This window comes from Aptenodytes forsteri, unplaced genomic scaffold (assembly GCF_000699145.1).
Source record: "Aptenodytes forsteri isolate BGI_AS27 unplaced genomic scaffold, ASM69914v1 Scaffold139, whole genome shotgun sequence".
Lineage (NCBI taxonomy): Eukaryota > Metazoa > Chordata > Aves > Sphenisciformes > Spheniscidae > Aptenodytes > Aptenodytes forsteri.
In genome coordinates, this window is record NW_008794414.1 from 2,390,939 (window position 1) to 2,405,563 (window position 14,625).

At 39.8% G+C, this 14,625-nt stretch overlaps 1 protein-coding gene across 1 annotated transcript in view; it reads right to left on the bottom strand.

Moving 5' to 3' along the window:
- Positions 1 to 2,363: 2,363 nt before the first annotated feature.
- TGS1 (trimethylguanosine synthase 1) overlaps positions 2,364 to 14,625 on the bottom strand; it is a 26,785-nt gene continuing 14,523 nt past the window's right edge. The window contains exons 11-12 of the mRNA XM_019474655.1: positions 13,767 to 13,845; positions 2,364 to 2,650 (exon numbers count right to left, since the gene is read on the bottom strand). Of these exons, the coding sequence (XP_019330200.1) occupies positions 2,534 to 2,650; positions 13,767 to 13,845 (196 nt within the window). The 3' untranslated portion in view covers positions 2,364 to 2,533. The remainder of the gene's footprint in view (positions 2,651 to 13,766; positions 13,846 to 14,625) is intronic.

Sequence of the window (14,625 nt, forward strand, 5' to 3'; positions counted from 1 at the left end):
GAGTTTGGTTTAATATTGGATTTAATTAAGATAAACCTAAGAGATTAGGAGCTCAAGAGCACAGTGGAAAGTATAAAACAGTATGTATTTATTGCATTTAGTCCAAATATTAGTTAACTAAAAAAAAAAAATTCTGCATTTTTCCTACAGCTTATTTTGTGGCTTAAAATTGGTACAAGACCAAACCTCTTTGAGTATTTACTTTACAGTAGCAACATAACTTCTTTGTAGCCTAACATATCATATGCAAAATACTACTTGAATCCAAAAAGGGTATTAAAACTCTGGGCATGAGATGTCCAGAAATTTAACTGTGTCTCAGCCCATGTTAACTTTATTTCTACAATATAAAGCAGAGTAACATTTTACAGAAACTCGTATTATGAATGAAGCTGTCCTCCATGAAGTGTTTGTTGGTTGAAATTGCTAACAATGAAGTAAAAATACTCATAGATGTATTTTAGGCTTAACAGATTGACTGATTCACAGCCTTGGGGAACTTCACCTGTTCTGTCTGAGTGGGAAGCTGAGGGCAAACATTTATCACAACCCAGCAGAGTGTAGTCTGACTTCAAGTTGTATTTAAACAAAAAAATAAAAACAAGACCTTTTGCACTTGTTGGTTACAGAGAGGAACAGCCACGAACAAGGATATTCCTCCACTTTTGGTGCTTCATGTGCTTACAAAGCTCAACAGAGACCTTTGATAAATAGTTCCTTTTACCCAGTAAGTTCATTATATTGGAAGTAAACATTAAAACAGTACATGTCGTACCTTTTTCAGCTTCCACATTTTGCATACTGGGCACTGAACAGTCTGACTACTGTGACATACACAGCATAAATTAATTTATTCTTCATTTGGCTTCATGACTCTCCCGGATTTTTTTTGTAGTTTGTAGTGAAAACTTAACAGCATCATTACATTCACGTGCCACTGCTACGGTAGGTTTGGACTTCCTGTAAGAGTAGCACTCTTGCCAACCTCCCCTGCCTCCTAGTAACAAACTTCTACAGGATACTGAAGAGCAGATAATTTCTTTCCTTTACAATTCCCTTCAAATACTGACACAGAGGCTGGCACTATCACAGCACTTCTTCCTCGCTGTAGTACAGTGGCAAAATGCAGTGATGCAAATGAGTCAAATTATCTTCAAAGTAATCTAAAATACCTTACATGAAGCATGGATGTAACAGTCATTAACAGTTTAGCACTTATCTGGTACTGGATGGACAGTAAAGTTAGAAAAAAATGATGTCCCAAGTTTGTTTATTTTAGTGCACTGCAAACTTGCACCAAGTCAGGTTGCATACGTGTTTTTTAACGTCCCATACACACACAAACACTTTGGTCTCCTAACTGATTTGAAGAGTTGAATTTCATTCCTTAAGGAGGGAAAAAAAGAATCCTCTAATTTGGTTATTCTACACAGTTATTCTATAGAGTTTTGTTTGTCAACACTAATGCATGGTTTAGTACTTAGTCTCTGCTGCCTTCAGCGTCCTGCTGCGCTCCAAGCAGACGAGAAGCAGCACTAATTCATTGTCTTACAAACTGTATTCCTACACTCTTACCTCAAAAACAGGCTCAAAATTGATCTTGGGTACTTACTGTAAGTGCACTTCAGTGAGAGCGCCATATCCATGCCCTAGACGCTTCTCACCTGCCTCCTTTTCCGCTTGGATTAGTACCCAAAAGCCACTCTTCCCTTCCAAACCCGAGTGGGAGCGGAGAGCCCTCCCCAGGCAGAGCTGGGCTCCCTCTGCCCTCCCTGAAGCCTGTGCAAGGATCCAAAAGGCCTCAAAAAGAAGGGGGACACATATCCCTCTGGTAACTGAAACAAACCTCCAGTTAGACGGTTTCTTCAAAATATCCTTGTAACAAAGAGGGTTGGCAAGGAGGAAAAAAATGAAAAAAACCCAGAGGGTAGAGCCCTGCCACCAGCCACAAACATGCCCCGCTCTCTCCCTGTGCTGCAACAAGCCAGAGTACTCGCTGTAACAAATATGTGGACCTTCACCCTACAAAGAAAAGCTGAAAAGGTTTCCCAGCGAGCATGGAGCCAGAGAGGTGAACTGCGGTTAACCTCTGGTGGTGTACCTGACCTTCTAGTTCCACCTGATGTTCAGATGCTTTTGTTTCTCAAGCACAGACAGCAGTTCTTGACACACAGCAGCTTTCAGGCTATTCTTCTTGACCCTCTGAATGCTCAAAACCAGAGCAAGTACAGACGTAGCACACGTGGGAGTTGCAAAGAAATCCTGAACTCCCCTTCAAGTGGCTGGACTTGAACCTTGCAAGACTGCATTCTATAAAGAGCTTTTTTCCTACATTGACAGCTACTCTATGTTTAGAATTTTGTCAAAATTATTATAAAACATTTATTGACAGTAGCAATAAACAGAACAATTTTTTTGTAAACAGAAATTAAAGCGGAAAATGGCTTTAAGTCATTTTTGATCAGCCAGCTGTACAAAAGCTTAAGCAAAGCAGCAGTCAGGGAGGTTGGGTTTGGAAGAATCCACGCTGAGTTCAGGAGATGTCATGCCTTATTAGATCACCAAAATAAGCTGTTATTGTCTTCAGTTTGTTATTGAGAAAGTTTTGTTCTATTTCAACTTTCCCTCCTGGCCCTGCTAAGGAAGCCACCTGAAAAACAAAGAACAAAAAGCAAATCAATCAATGCACAGGAAAAGAGGCAAAACCCCAAACCTTTTATTCACGTGAAATATCATGTAAAACACATCTTTGGCTGGCTTTCTTGTGACTAAAAAAAATCCCTCTTCACCCCAAGCCACAAAAATAACAGTACTTCAGAACTAGAGATAAATAGTCATCATTTCACATGCTGTGCTGAGGCGAGAGATGCTAGGCTCTGGTTTGCAGGGTACTTGGCATTTGAGACACCCAGCTGCGGCAAAAAGCAAGCTGTAAACTGTGCTTTGGAGGTGTCAAAATCCCAAGTTTTGGGGGAAGAGTAAAACCAAATCCTGGAGTTAGGAAGCATAAAGGTTGCACTGACGGGGCGGGGGAGAACCAACCCAAACAAAAACCACCCCAAAACCCCAAACAGGCAGAAAAGCTCACAAAAAACAGTTACAGTTTGCTGTTGTTGCTATTGCGACCAAAAAAAATGCTGTTGCGTGCACTGGAGCCTCAGGCAGCGTTGAGGATAAGGCTGTGGGCAGCTGAGTAACTGCAGGCAGGGAGAGCCCATCAGGCAGCGCTCGTCCCAGGTCTCGTGTTTACGATCACTGGAGTGAGAATTTCACCGTTCATGCTCTGCTGACTGAGCCCGGTGCACACCTTTAATGCTTAATGATTACAGACAGACAACGTTTTGCAGCGGACTTTGCATTTTGGGCTGGAGCACGCAATACTCTCTCCTCTCCTGCTCCTACCCATGATGCCTAGAACCACCCCTTTGAGGGACGACAGCCACACAGGCTACCGATTTCTCACCAGGACAGACCACACAGACAGAAGGAAGAGAACACCACCAAAACTGAGCGTCGACTGCTTTTTCCCCCCACACCGTGGGCCCCGAGGACCTGTGCTGCGGTGGGGTCCCTGCTCCACTGCCAGTTCTGCTCCGTGCTGCTGTTTTCCCTGCGTGCTACAGGAAAACTATTTCTATAGTTCCTTATGCAGGGAAACTCCCTGGGCAGACACACAGCGATCAAGGTCTACAAGCCTGCAGTAGATTTTAACTGATCTTTAAACCAAGCAGTCCGTGATGTTAGCAGCTGAAACTTAAAGTTCAGGTTGCATTATTAACACTTCTAAACTCCTTTGAGACTTGACTCTGTAGAGCAGGTTTAAATATAAACATGCTGAACTTCCTCTATTTTACTTTAAGTAAAAAAACAGCCTACTATCAGGAGGAAATAACAGATTAATCTACATTATACTTTGAACCTTTATTGACTTGCCCAGAAAATTACCACACTTATCTAAACTAAGCATTTACGTTTCTGTTTTGTTTTTTCCCCTTTTCATTTTTTTGTTTCTGCAGACAAAAACAAAAGTGTGAGCATTTTCTTCATCCTTCACTTTAATGGTAATAGGAAAAAAGTCTCCATGTTCTTGTCAAAGAGGAACCTGCCACTTAAGTAAAAAAGCAGAAGCTGGCTGACTTATAAATAGCACAAGAATCTGAAATTGGCAAGTGATCAGGAATGTTAATTTTACGACTTATCTTTCCTTACTTGAAATCCTAAAAGCGATGTGGGGCGAGCCACATTTTTTTTTCTAGGAAGACGTTAAGTTTGTACATCTAATTTATTACGAACAAAAGCTGGAATGTCCCTTCCAAAAAGCGTTAGAGGCTTTGCACTTTATAGCTAGTGTTGTTTAAGTATTCTACAATATTAATTTGATTAGTCAACTTAACATAAGAATATTGAAATTCCTGTCTCGGGGTTACGTACTCCCGCTTTCAGGGCACAATTTGTGTCACTAGCATCTCTAAGTATGACGAATGCATTGATACTGAACACAAGTGTTTACTAAATATTTCTCTTAGAAGACCAAGTAAAGCAAAATGCTTCATCGGTAACACAGGCAAATGCTGCTCCTCCGCTGAGGGGTGGCGTCCACCGAAGGACACCCAAGAAGTTACATACACTGTGTCTAGTCTCTAAATGTTAAATCCAGGATAACTAAGGCTAATTTCAAACGACTACTAAAAGTATTTGATAAACCCAAAGGTGACAAAAATCTAAATAAGCACATGGACATAAGCTCCGCAGGGACGGATCGGCACCGCATGCTCCTCAACCCCCCTGATATTCAGAGGAGAGAAATGCAAATCCTCTGCGACGATGCTTATTTGTAAATTGCTGGAGGCTGCAAATTTAATTATGTAGGAGTTGCCAAGTTTTCCTTGGAAGGGCTCAGTCAACCCTGATGGCGTAACAAGGGAAAGCTGCCACACACCAAGCTTCAGAAAGGTGCCAGCTTGGCGGAGGGAGGCCCTCTAAAAATAACAGCAGATTGAGGAAAGATGCTTTGAGAAAAATGAAGGTGCTTACCTATTTTTAGAAACTACAATGGTGAGTACAGAAAGGCTTCTTAATTTCTTTTAAAAATTGGACTAGTCCAACATTTGCTTATTTTGCATTTTCCTTTGCAAATACGACGATTCCCTGCTGGCAACTCTCCTCGTCCTGGTTTGTTCTTTAGCCCAAACCCACGTACTTGGGGGGCAGATATTGCCTCCTTTGCTGCGCTGGGTAATTCTGCACATGCCACACACCTCCCTGGGCAGAGGCAAAGGATGCAGCTTCAGTTAACGCCTCCCTGCATCTCTCTCACCTGGATGCTTCATCCTTCAGTTCAGCGACTGCTGATGGAAATAGTCCGCAACTACAGACAGCCACAGAGCATTAAAAAAGTAGCCAGCAGGTTTGGTCTCGAGTTTAAAATAGGAGACATCACAAGAGGAATATGAAAAGGGAAATGAACATGGAAGATTACTTCAAGAGCACAAGTTGCTTAAAGTGCAAACTTGCTTTGTATTGTCAGGTGTATTTTTGAACTCGGAAGGTTTTCCTGCCGGCCTTGCAGGTTCTTTTTATCATACTGAAATTCCTTTAGTAAAGTAACTTCCTATCTGTTCCAGACACCAACTAAGGTAACTGTGGATAAAAAGTTTATCATCATTTCCCCCGCCCCCCAAGAAACTTTTCTGGGGTACGAGAAATACAAGCTTTTTGGCTTGATAGGCAGTCACACAAGGACACTGTGATTCATTTCATTTTATAGAACACCAGCAAAAAGAGGAACCCCCTCTCCCTGCAACCAACCTAAAGGCTAGGGGAAAAAATAAATCCCAATCCACTTGGAAAAAAAAGGCAATGGTATTCTTTACACTGAACATAATAAAACAAAATGCTCTCAGGCAGCATTTTTCAAAACGTACAGGTCTGCAGGTGAATTATGCCACTGCCACAGTGGTGCTGCCACCCTTTGACAGGCAAGAGATTTATTGTTTTTTTCTAAACTTGAGGTGGGCAAACTACAATTCAGTATTAAAGTGCTATGAGCATTAGGAAGACTGAAGTCCAGAAGCGCCACTCTGGCTTGGTGTACACTGGGAATATCTTCTGGCTTTATCTTTTATCAAGGACAGGGAACAGATGTGAGTTTAAAGTAAGCTGCTTAAAAGCTGCCGTTATAAACATGATAGTCACAGCTGAAGTGTATGCAATTACATTAACTCAGAAGTGATCAGCCTGCAAAACACATGAAGCCACAGTCTTTTACCTGCCAACTCCCCTAATACCCAAGCATCTTAAAAATACAATCAAATTAATCTGAGTTCATCTCCTGGCCTCTCACTCCCTGCTTTGCTTATTGTTATATTTACTTCTAAATAAACATGACATTGCTTGGCAGGTCCCATTTGGCTAGGTCTCCAGTCTAAAATCATAGCTAAACGAACGGGGCCAGTGGTAGTTTTACTAGTCAGCCTCCCATCAAATTTCTTAATTCACAGAGGTTACCATATATTCTTTTATTAAACTGATCTCTCTGGTATGATTTTCTGTTCTCTGAATGACACCAGACAGAATTAAAATAAATAAATAAATGAGTTTTACCCATCTCTACACTCCCTTCATTGACCAGTGATTTGTAACAACTGGACTTTCAAAAACAGAAACACAGCAAACATCTTCCCATCCAGGCACTAGGCTTGCAGACAGAACGAGGCTTCGGTGTCTAACTCCAGATTCTCTCAAAATGGATGACAAAGATGAGGTGGGAACAAAGGCAAGAAAAAAAGAAAAATACCTGCATGATGTGTATTCTTTGTATGACTATCAAGGTCAAGAGCACTTTGCTTAATTCTGGGCTCAGGGAATCACTCTACACACTAGACAAGGAACAAAAGGTAGTTTGTATCTTCTGGTAGTATTTGGAATATAAGCCAGGTCTGAGACACCAACATTTAGGACAGCAAAAGCTCCAACAGTGAAATTTCACTAAATTAGGCATAGCTATCACAAACAACAAAAAACCAAACACCCGCCCTCCAAAACCCAAAAAACCCCAAACCCAGGAATCTGCCCAATTTATAAAGTTTTGCACCAGTCAGCAAGTCTTCAAACAGTAAGGACGCACACAAAGTTTTCAATACAGAAAACAGGAAGAGCTCTGAAAAGTGACTGGTTAAAAAAAAAAAAAAAAAAAAAAAGAATTATCCACAGTGCATAAAGACTAACGTAAACCTTTCCCTGCCTCCCACCTTGCTTCAGTTTCTAAAAACACAGTATCTTCAGTGAATAAATGCAGCCCATAAGGTCTTCCTAGTGGGGACTGTGTTACAAACCTATACAACACCAAGCAGACTGCCGGTAGGTCAGCTCTTGAGGGACAGAACTACAACTGGCTGGTAACAAATAAATCACTAGCTAGTTTAAGTGGAGAGAGGCTGCCAATTTGTATTACGATCCCAGTTTATACAGTTCCAGTCAACCAGTAGGAATCTCATGGGAGAATACCATAAATAACATAGCTAGAAGAGCATATGCCTGTGAACACCTTGCTAGCGCAGAGCATTTATCACTTCCCACTGGATCTCCCACACATCTGTGAAATGTCGCACCACGTCCACCACACAGCTGCTCTCATGCAGCGCATCCTCCCAGTGCCACTGCTGTTGCATCCCGAAGTAGTACACCCACTGTCCCGTGCTCCTCCAATGGACCCATGCTCCTCAAAAGCTGGGTCAGCTTCCTCTCTCAGCAAGGTTCAAAGACACACAGATTTTTGAAAACTCTCTCATCCATCACAGTGATGTGGTCATAGAGAATGTAGGCTGCAGTGCTAGAGTCTTGACTAATGTTTGAAAAAAACCAGTCTTGACTGAAAGTTAAAAGACAGAACCTTTCCTTTGCACAGGCTTAATTTAAAACCCTTGAGGTGCGCTCTAAAGTTTTAAGGACGGGGAAAAACTCCTCCTGCAGATACTGAATAGTAAGTTATCTGCAGCCATCTAAAAAAAACCCATCCACCTGACAATGTTTTGCCTCTTACGGCTTTCTGCTCATAATTTTAAACGCAAGTATCTTGTCTGGTCTGTCAAATTTACAGAATTACAGTTGACATGGACAGCAATCAACAATTAACAGTTCTCTTAACCATAAAGTTTATGTTAGGAATTTACTCCAATACTTTATGAAGTGTAAAGCTTCATATCAAGTTTGATGAAGAAATACTACTCAAAAAATGGTTAAAAGAAAAAAGAATATTATTATTTGATATATATTACCCAAAAAGCAGCATTGCTCCTCTCCCTCTGTTACCCTACACTAGTATAAGGGACAAAAATAGCTGGCTGAAAAGGGGGACATTTTGCAGAGGTTTAATAGCAACTCTAACAGGAAAAGGCATTATTTTCAATAAATAAAACAGTTCCTGTTTATGAAACTGGAACTATATTAACATTGGATTATGAAGTAGACTCAAATTTTGAAGAGGGACTGCTTTTTCAGTCATTCCACTTTTCAAAAAATTCTTGACACCTTTTTTTTTTTTTTAAATTAGATCTTTTATCATACCCCATCCATACCACCAAGAAGCCCGCTAGTGCAAAAACTGTAGAGCAAGTTAATAATGCCCATGACGTGACTTCACAACACGGTGGCTATAATCCTCTGAGCAGAGCCACAGTGCCATATCCCTTCTAGGGATCTCTATTTAAGCTTTAACTCACCTACACAGAGAGAAAGGCTTCTGGACACTGGCACATCTTTCTCAAATTGTGTTGTTTTTTCTTTTGTGACAGGCTGGATCTTGGATAGACCAAAACTTTTCTAACTCAAAAAGATAGCTCTCAAGTTGAATAATAATCAGGCATTTTACTCTCAGAATCATCTTCAATTAGCAAAGTAACTCTCATTCTGTCTTAAGAGTCGATGAATATTATTCTGATAGATTGGCTTGCTCTGCTATAAGGGTAATAAAGATTGAAATGTTATCTGAAAATTGGCCTCAATTATCCTGCTGTTTTGATATACTAACACATGACCCAAAATTAAAACTTGTACTACTGTATGCTCGAGATGTTAAATATGCAACATTTCCAGCAGCTAAAAATCAGAAAGACTTAAAGATAATCTCATGGTAAACAGATAAATGTGTAAGATTGTCTTTTTGCTAAAAGAGAAAAATCTGTTTCTGAATTAAACCACCATCTGTAAATTTGTATAATATGACTGTCTTCAAAGAACGGTGAAGAAGTTTAGGATAATCACTAAGGCATAATACAGTATCTGAGCAGTTAACCATCCACGGTCAGGATAAGTAATAAACTCCTGATTCCTCAGTACTCTGTCTCTCAAACTTGGCTAGGCTGGTAAAGATGCTGATGTGGTCACCTGTCTCACAACATACCAGGTCACCAACATTTTAGGCTCATCAGTTTATTGGGGGGAGCCATCATGCAGCCTGACTCCATTCTGACCACCGGTGAGAGAACAATACCTCAGTGGCAGCACTCACACGGCTTACAAGAAGAGTCATGAGCATCACTATGTTAGTATGTGAACACTTGGGAGGGTATGTTTTGGTATCTCATGTAGCTGAGCATGCCTTCTGCAATGAGGTGAAAAGAAGCTATCTCACCATTAGGAAGAAGGTCCCACAGCAACAAATCCCAGGTTCCTCCTCCTTTGCTGCAACTATTAAGGTACAGAAGTATTATCTGGTACAGAAAACAGTCCGTGCAAGAGATTGGGCTACTTGGGATGAGTCCTGGTCCCTGAGGTGAGTACGCACTTCCCACCCTGCACAATGAGGCAGAGCACAGCTTGCTAAACACTTCATAAACAACATTTAATCATTCTGTCTCAACAAGATTGCTTCTCAAGTCACTCGTGGAGGTCTCTCTCACATTTTGCTGGAGTATTAAGACCTAAATATAGGATCTCCTGCAGATATCACCTTTCTTCCCCTTGATCTGGTGGAAATGAACCAGCCAAGAAGGAGAAGGATGCTGGGGAAGGTTGAGCATTCCCTGACTGCAGGTTCCCTGCTGCCACTAGAGTCAATCAACAGCAGAGCAAGGGGAAGAAATTTACTTTCATCCAAATTTTGCCAAGGCATGCATATTCACTTTTTTTTTTTTTAAATAATATCAGCTTAAATTAGTACCATTAATTCTACTCACAGAAGACAAGAACAGTTTTCAACTACCCAAGTATTTATCAGGTGTTTTCACTTCATTTCGCTGGGGTATAATTTTGATATAAATATGCAAACCTATCTGAAACAGTGATTTCTAATTCTTTCCTACTTTGCGGGAATTCTAAGTAGGTCAACCTTTTCGGTTTGCTGTTCAAAAATACCACTGGCAGCCAAATACAAGTTTAGCCCCCCAGAACTGAAGCAGTATTAATATACTTCTGACTGGTAGTTTCCACAACTCCCCCTCTTTTTTCTTTTTTTTTTTTTTTTTTTTTTTTTTTTTTTTTTTAAGATATGAAAAAAACTTAAAGAAAGAAGAGACTCAGATGTAAAGATGCTGCAAAGAGATGGGTGTCAACAAGGGTGTCACACATGAGCTACATAATAGGCACTATTAATAAAACAATGTATTTTTTATGTATGTGCACACACACATATATATAATAATTCCTGATTATTCCTTAACTAGAAAGAATATTTTGAAAGATTGATTTGACCTAAAAATGGACCTAATATACCTTACAAAATTTGGAACAAGTACATGCTTGTAAACAAGGAGATTTGATGCAATTAAGGGAAATGTTTCACATTTCTTGTAAATACACCAACCATATTCCACTGGTTCGCTGCTCCCTCTCGAGGCAGAAGTACAGAAGTTCATTTCTCCTCTTCCACCTAAACTCACATGAATTTCGTAAGGGAATTCAAAGAACCCCATCTCTCTGTGCAAGACTAACGCTATACAGAAAAGGCCGTGCCTGCATAAATAATAAGCACTGTTTTTGCAATAAAATCATGTGGAACAAGGTTGGATGTCTTGTCTACCAATAAGGAAATGAACATCGAGTCCTCCGACACAGCTAGGTCAAGGTCACCTACCACCTGCTTTCACACCAGCAGCAGGATCCCTATTCTATGTTAGCTATCTAACTGTAAAAAGAAGCACGTATTTTCCACTAAATTTGCATCACCTTAACTAAAGGTTAAACAGTATTTTTATTGTAAGGTTGCTTCTAACTGCTGGGCATTTATTTCCATTTCTGCTTGAGATCCACTGTCAGACAAGCAAACTTGCATTGATACACTGGATTACAGTCAGTATAAACATCTTCATGGCGGTTTGCAATGGCAATTAAGTCAGCTTCTAAATCAATTTTAATTGACAAAGCACACAAGCACACCTCGGTTGTAGATTCAAGCCTGTCAACAAGAGACAAGAGGCAGAGTACTTAAGTTTTAACAACTGCCACCTTACGTGTTAAGCATGTTAGACCACCTATTCTAGGAGCTAAGCAATCTCTGAAAGCCTTACATATGTGTATGTGCATACAGAGTTAATTTTTGAGGACACAGAAGCAGCAAATCTTACATGCCCGAGCAATGTCATCACAAATCAAACTTAGGTTTTTAAGTTTCCATTCACATCTAAGGCATCAGATAATCTGTTCAGCAAATATTGCCTTATCCAAGTTATTCAGTTTTCAGGTATTAATCTCCTGCAAAAAATGTTTAAGATTTACTTCATCAAGCTTTTATAGGCCCCTAGAGTTTATGGACTACATTCACAAGCCAAGCTACATCACTACACCCTAGCAGTGGTGTCCACAGGCCCTTGCCAAGGCAGTTGCTACAGCAGAAGCCACCCTATCTGGTCCATGAGAAAAGTAAGATGGATGAGAACTGTGGGCAAAACCATGAGCAAACTGAGAAGTCAACTGCCTACACTAAACATTAAGGAAATTCAATGATAAATCTTCTTTTTTTCTGGAGATTCATAGCCCTGGAAGTGTAATGGCAGTAAATTCAGAAACTTCATTCTTAAATACAGCCAGAGATGATGACAGCCAAACCCATAACCAGTCTCCTATGGACCAGAGTATCCGCTAAGGTCATGTTTGCGATGGTCATGTTTGACACACCTTTGTCCACACAGGATTAAGACCACATTTCCCTAAACAGTAGGCTACATTCACATTCTCTTTCCCTGCTCTCAGATCATCAACTTCTACGTTTTTTTTTTTCTTATACTGGCACAATCTCTAGAGAAAGGCATGAGGAGCTGATTTCTCTTCTTGAGAGTAGCCCATAGCCTGTATGACTGAACTGAACCCAGACCTCCAGCCACATGCTTTTAACAACTAACCTGTGACCACAAAGCCATGTTTTTGAGCAACAGCAAGTACTCTTCAGCCATTTGTGTAAAGGCAAACCCATGGATGTACATCAAGGAACACCTAGAGCACATCAACAACATTCAGAGCCAACTGGACCAACATGTAGAGGTGGCAAGACACCTAACTCAACCACGTAGAGGTGCCAAGCTCTTCTGTATGAATAGGTGCAAGCCTGTGGATAGTACTCTTAGATACTTTTGTGGGAACGTAAGTGAAATGTAGATGCCTTTGCCCATTTATAAATCCAGTAAAAAGTGCTCATGAGCAGAGCAGAAACCTGGTAAGGTCATTCTTCATCGTGGGAATCAAACATTTGATAAAATACAGTGGTTAGAAGTTGAAACTAGAGAAACTCTGCCTAAAATCAAGGTCACTGTTCAAAGATTCATAAGCCACTGACATTTCACCAGCCTGAAATGCAAAACACAATTGAATCACCACCTGCCGTACAAATGGTGCTGTGCACAACGCAGGCTCATAGCGTGCTAATACTCAGGCCATGTGAATTTCAGCCTGTTTCTCAAGCCAGCTGTTTGCCACCAACGGTTCTGCAAGCCACCATGTGGCTTGAGACCTTGCCTCCTCTAAGTCAGACACAGCTTTTGGAAAAGCAGGAAATAACCCTGGGAAGTTCTGTGGCATGTTGCAGGTGAGAAGAACATCTCACTGCTCCCTTCTTTGCAAAAAGCTACAAGACATAATTAACATAGAAAATACACAGAGGAAATTAAACCAGACACTCAGGGGAATTGTTACAGTCATCTAATTGCTTAAAAAAGAAAATTCTAACAAAAACCTCTAATACAAAAAACCCCACACAATTGAAACTAATTGTGTGTTTACCAAGTCAGTGATGCATCTATCTAATCACTGCAATGCAAGCAGCCCATATGGAACCAGACACTTGTGTGAACAGCATCAGTACCACCTCTGGTGGCATAACATTTGTCTCTGATCTACTAATCAGTGATAGTAGTGATTGCAGGCCGTACAGTGATTTTCTGCAACTCCTTCATAAACTGAAAGCTGTGAAAGTTTAGGACTCAGCAACTTATCAGATAGTAAGACCTGGCTAAAATACTTTTTTTTTCTTCTTTTATAATGATGTATCTGTCTGGCACTCAAGAAATGTACTGGCTTTGGATCTTCTATAAGAACCTCCAATCTGTTGTTTTATGAAGGAACAGTTATCAAAATCATGGAAATAATCTACTACTCCCATTTCTAAATATATCAAAAGTACTGCAAACACAGAAATCACTTAAGGTTCAAACTTAAAACAAAAAAGACCCCCACATTCAGCTGAACAGACTTAAAAGTCTTAAGTTTGTGCTTATAATACCTATGTTTTAAGCCAGCTGAGCTTTTTGTAATTACCAAGCCCTTATCCAGTAACACACCTGGTCAATGTCAGCATTCCGAGGTAGAAAATACACAATATTGTTGGTGATCTTCTTGGAGAGCCTGAAAATTTCAAATGTAGATGCCAGTAAAGGAAAAAACAAGAATGGGGAAGAAGTTGCTTTATATTCATTCATTTTGAAAGTATGTCCCAAATTCAGTTATTATACAATTAAATTATAGTTAGTCTTCTGGGTGTGTGAGTTAGATACTCTTCTGAAATGCAGAAATTAGTATTGTCTAAACGCAGAAACTCTATTTCACCATTATTGCCCTAGAAAGTAGAAAAAACCCAACACCTCACTTTACAAGAAAATTTAACTGAACTACAGAGAAGTATTTGAGAAATTTGAATGTAGTTTATAGCTAGTACATTTGTTTGGTATTTGTTTTCTAATCCGTTTCATGGAATATCTCTCACAGATGCACACAAAGATTTCCTTACTCTTAACAAATATGGCTACATTTTAGCCAAAAAGGAAACTGAGATTTTTTTTTTTTGAAAAAACCCACCACACTTCATATTTGATGAAACTATTATGCTAAAACCTTCCCAGATGAATGAGTGCTCAGTACCACTGTTAATAAGTTAGTATGGAATTTTATATATTATTTAAAAGGGTTAATATTTTGCTTGCACTCTTCTGTGATTTCCCAAGTCACAGGCAGGTGCTATGATTGAGAATAGTTTGAGTAAGATATTTTAAATAAGATATACCTTTTATAAATCAATTAAAAAGTGGAATTAATGACAAAGTCATAGCTCACGTAACTAATTATTACCTATATATACACACCACATGGCTATTTGATTACTTCAGGGTATTTTAATAAAATAATATAAAGGAGTTAAAACTG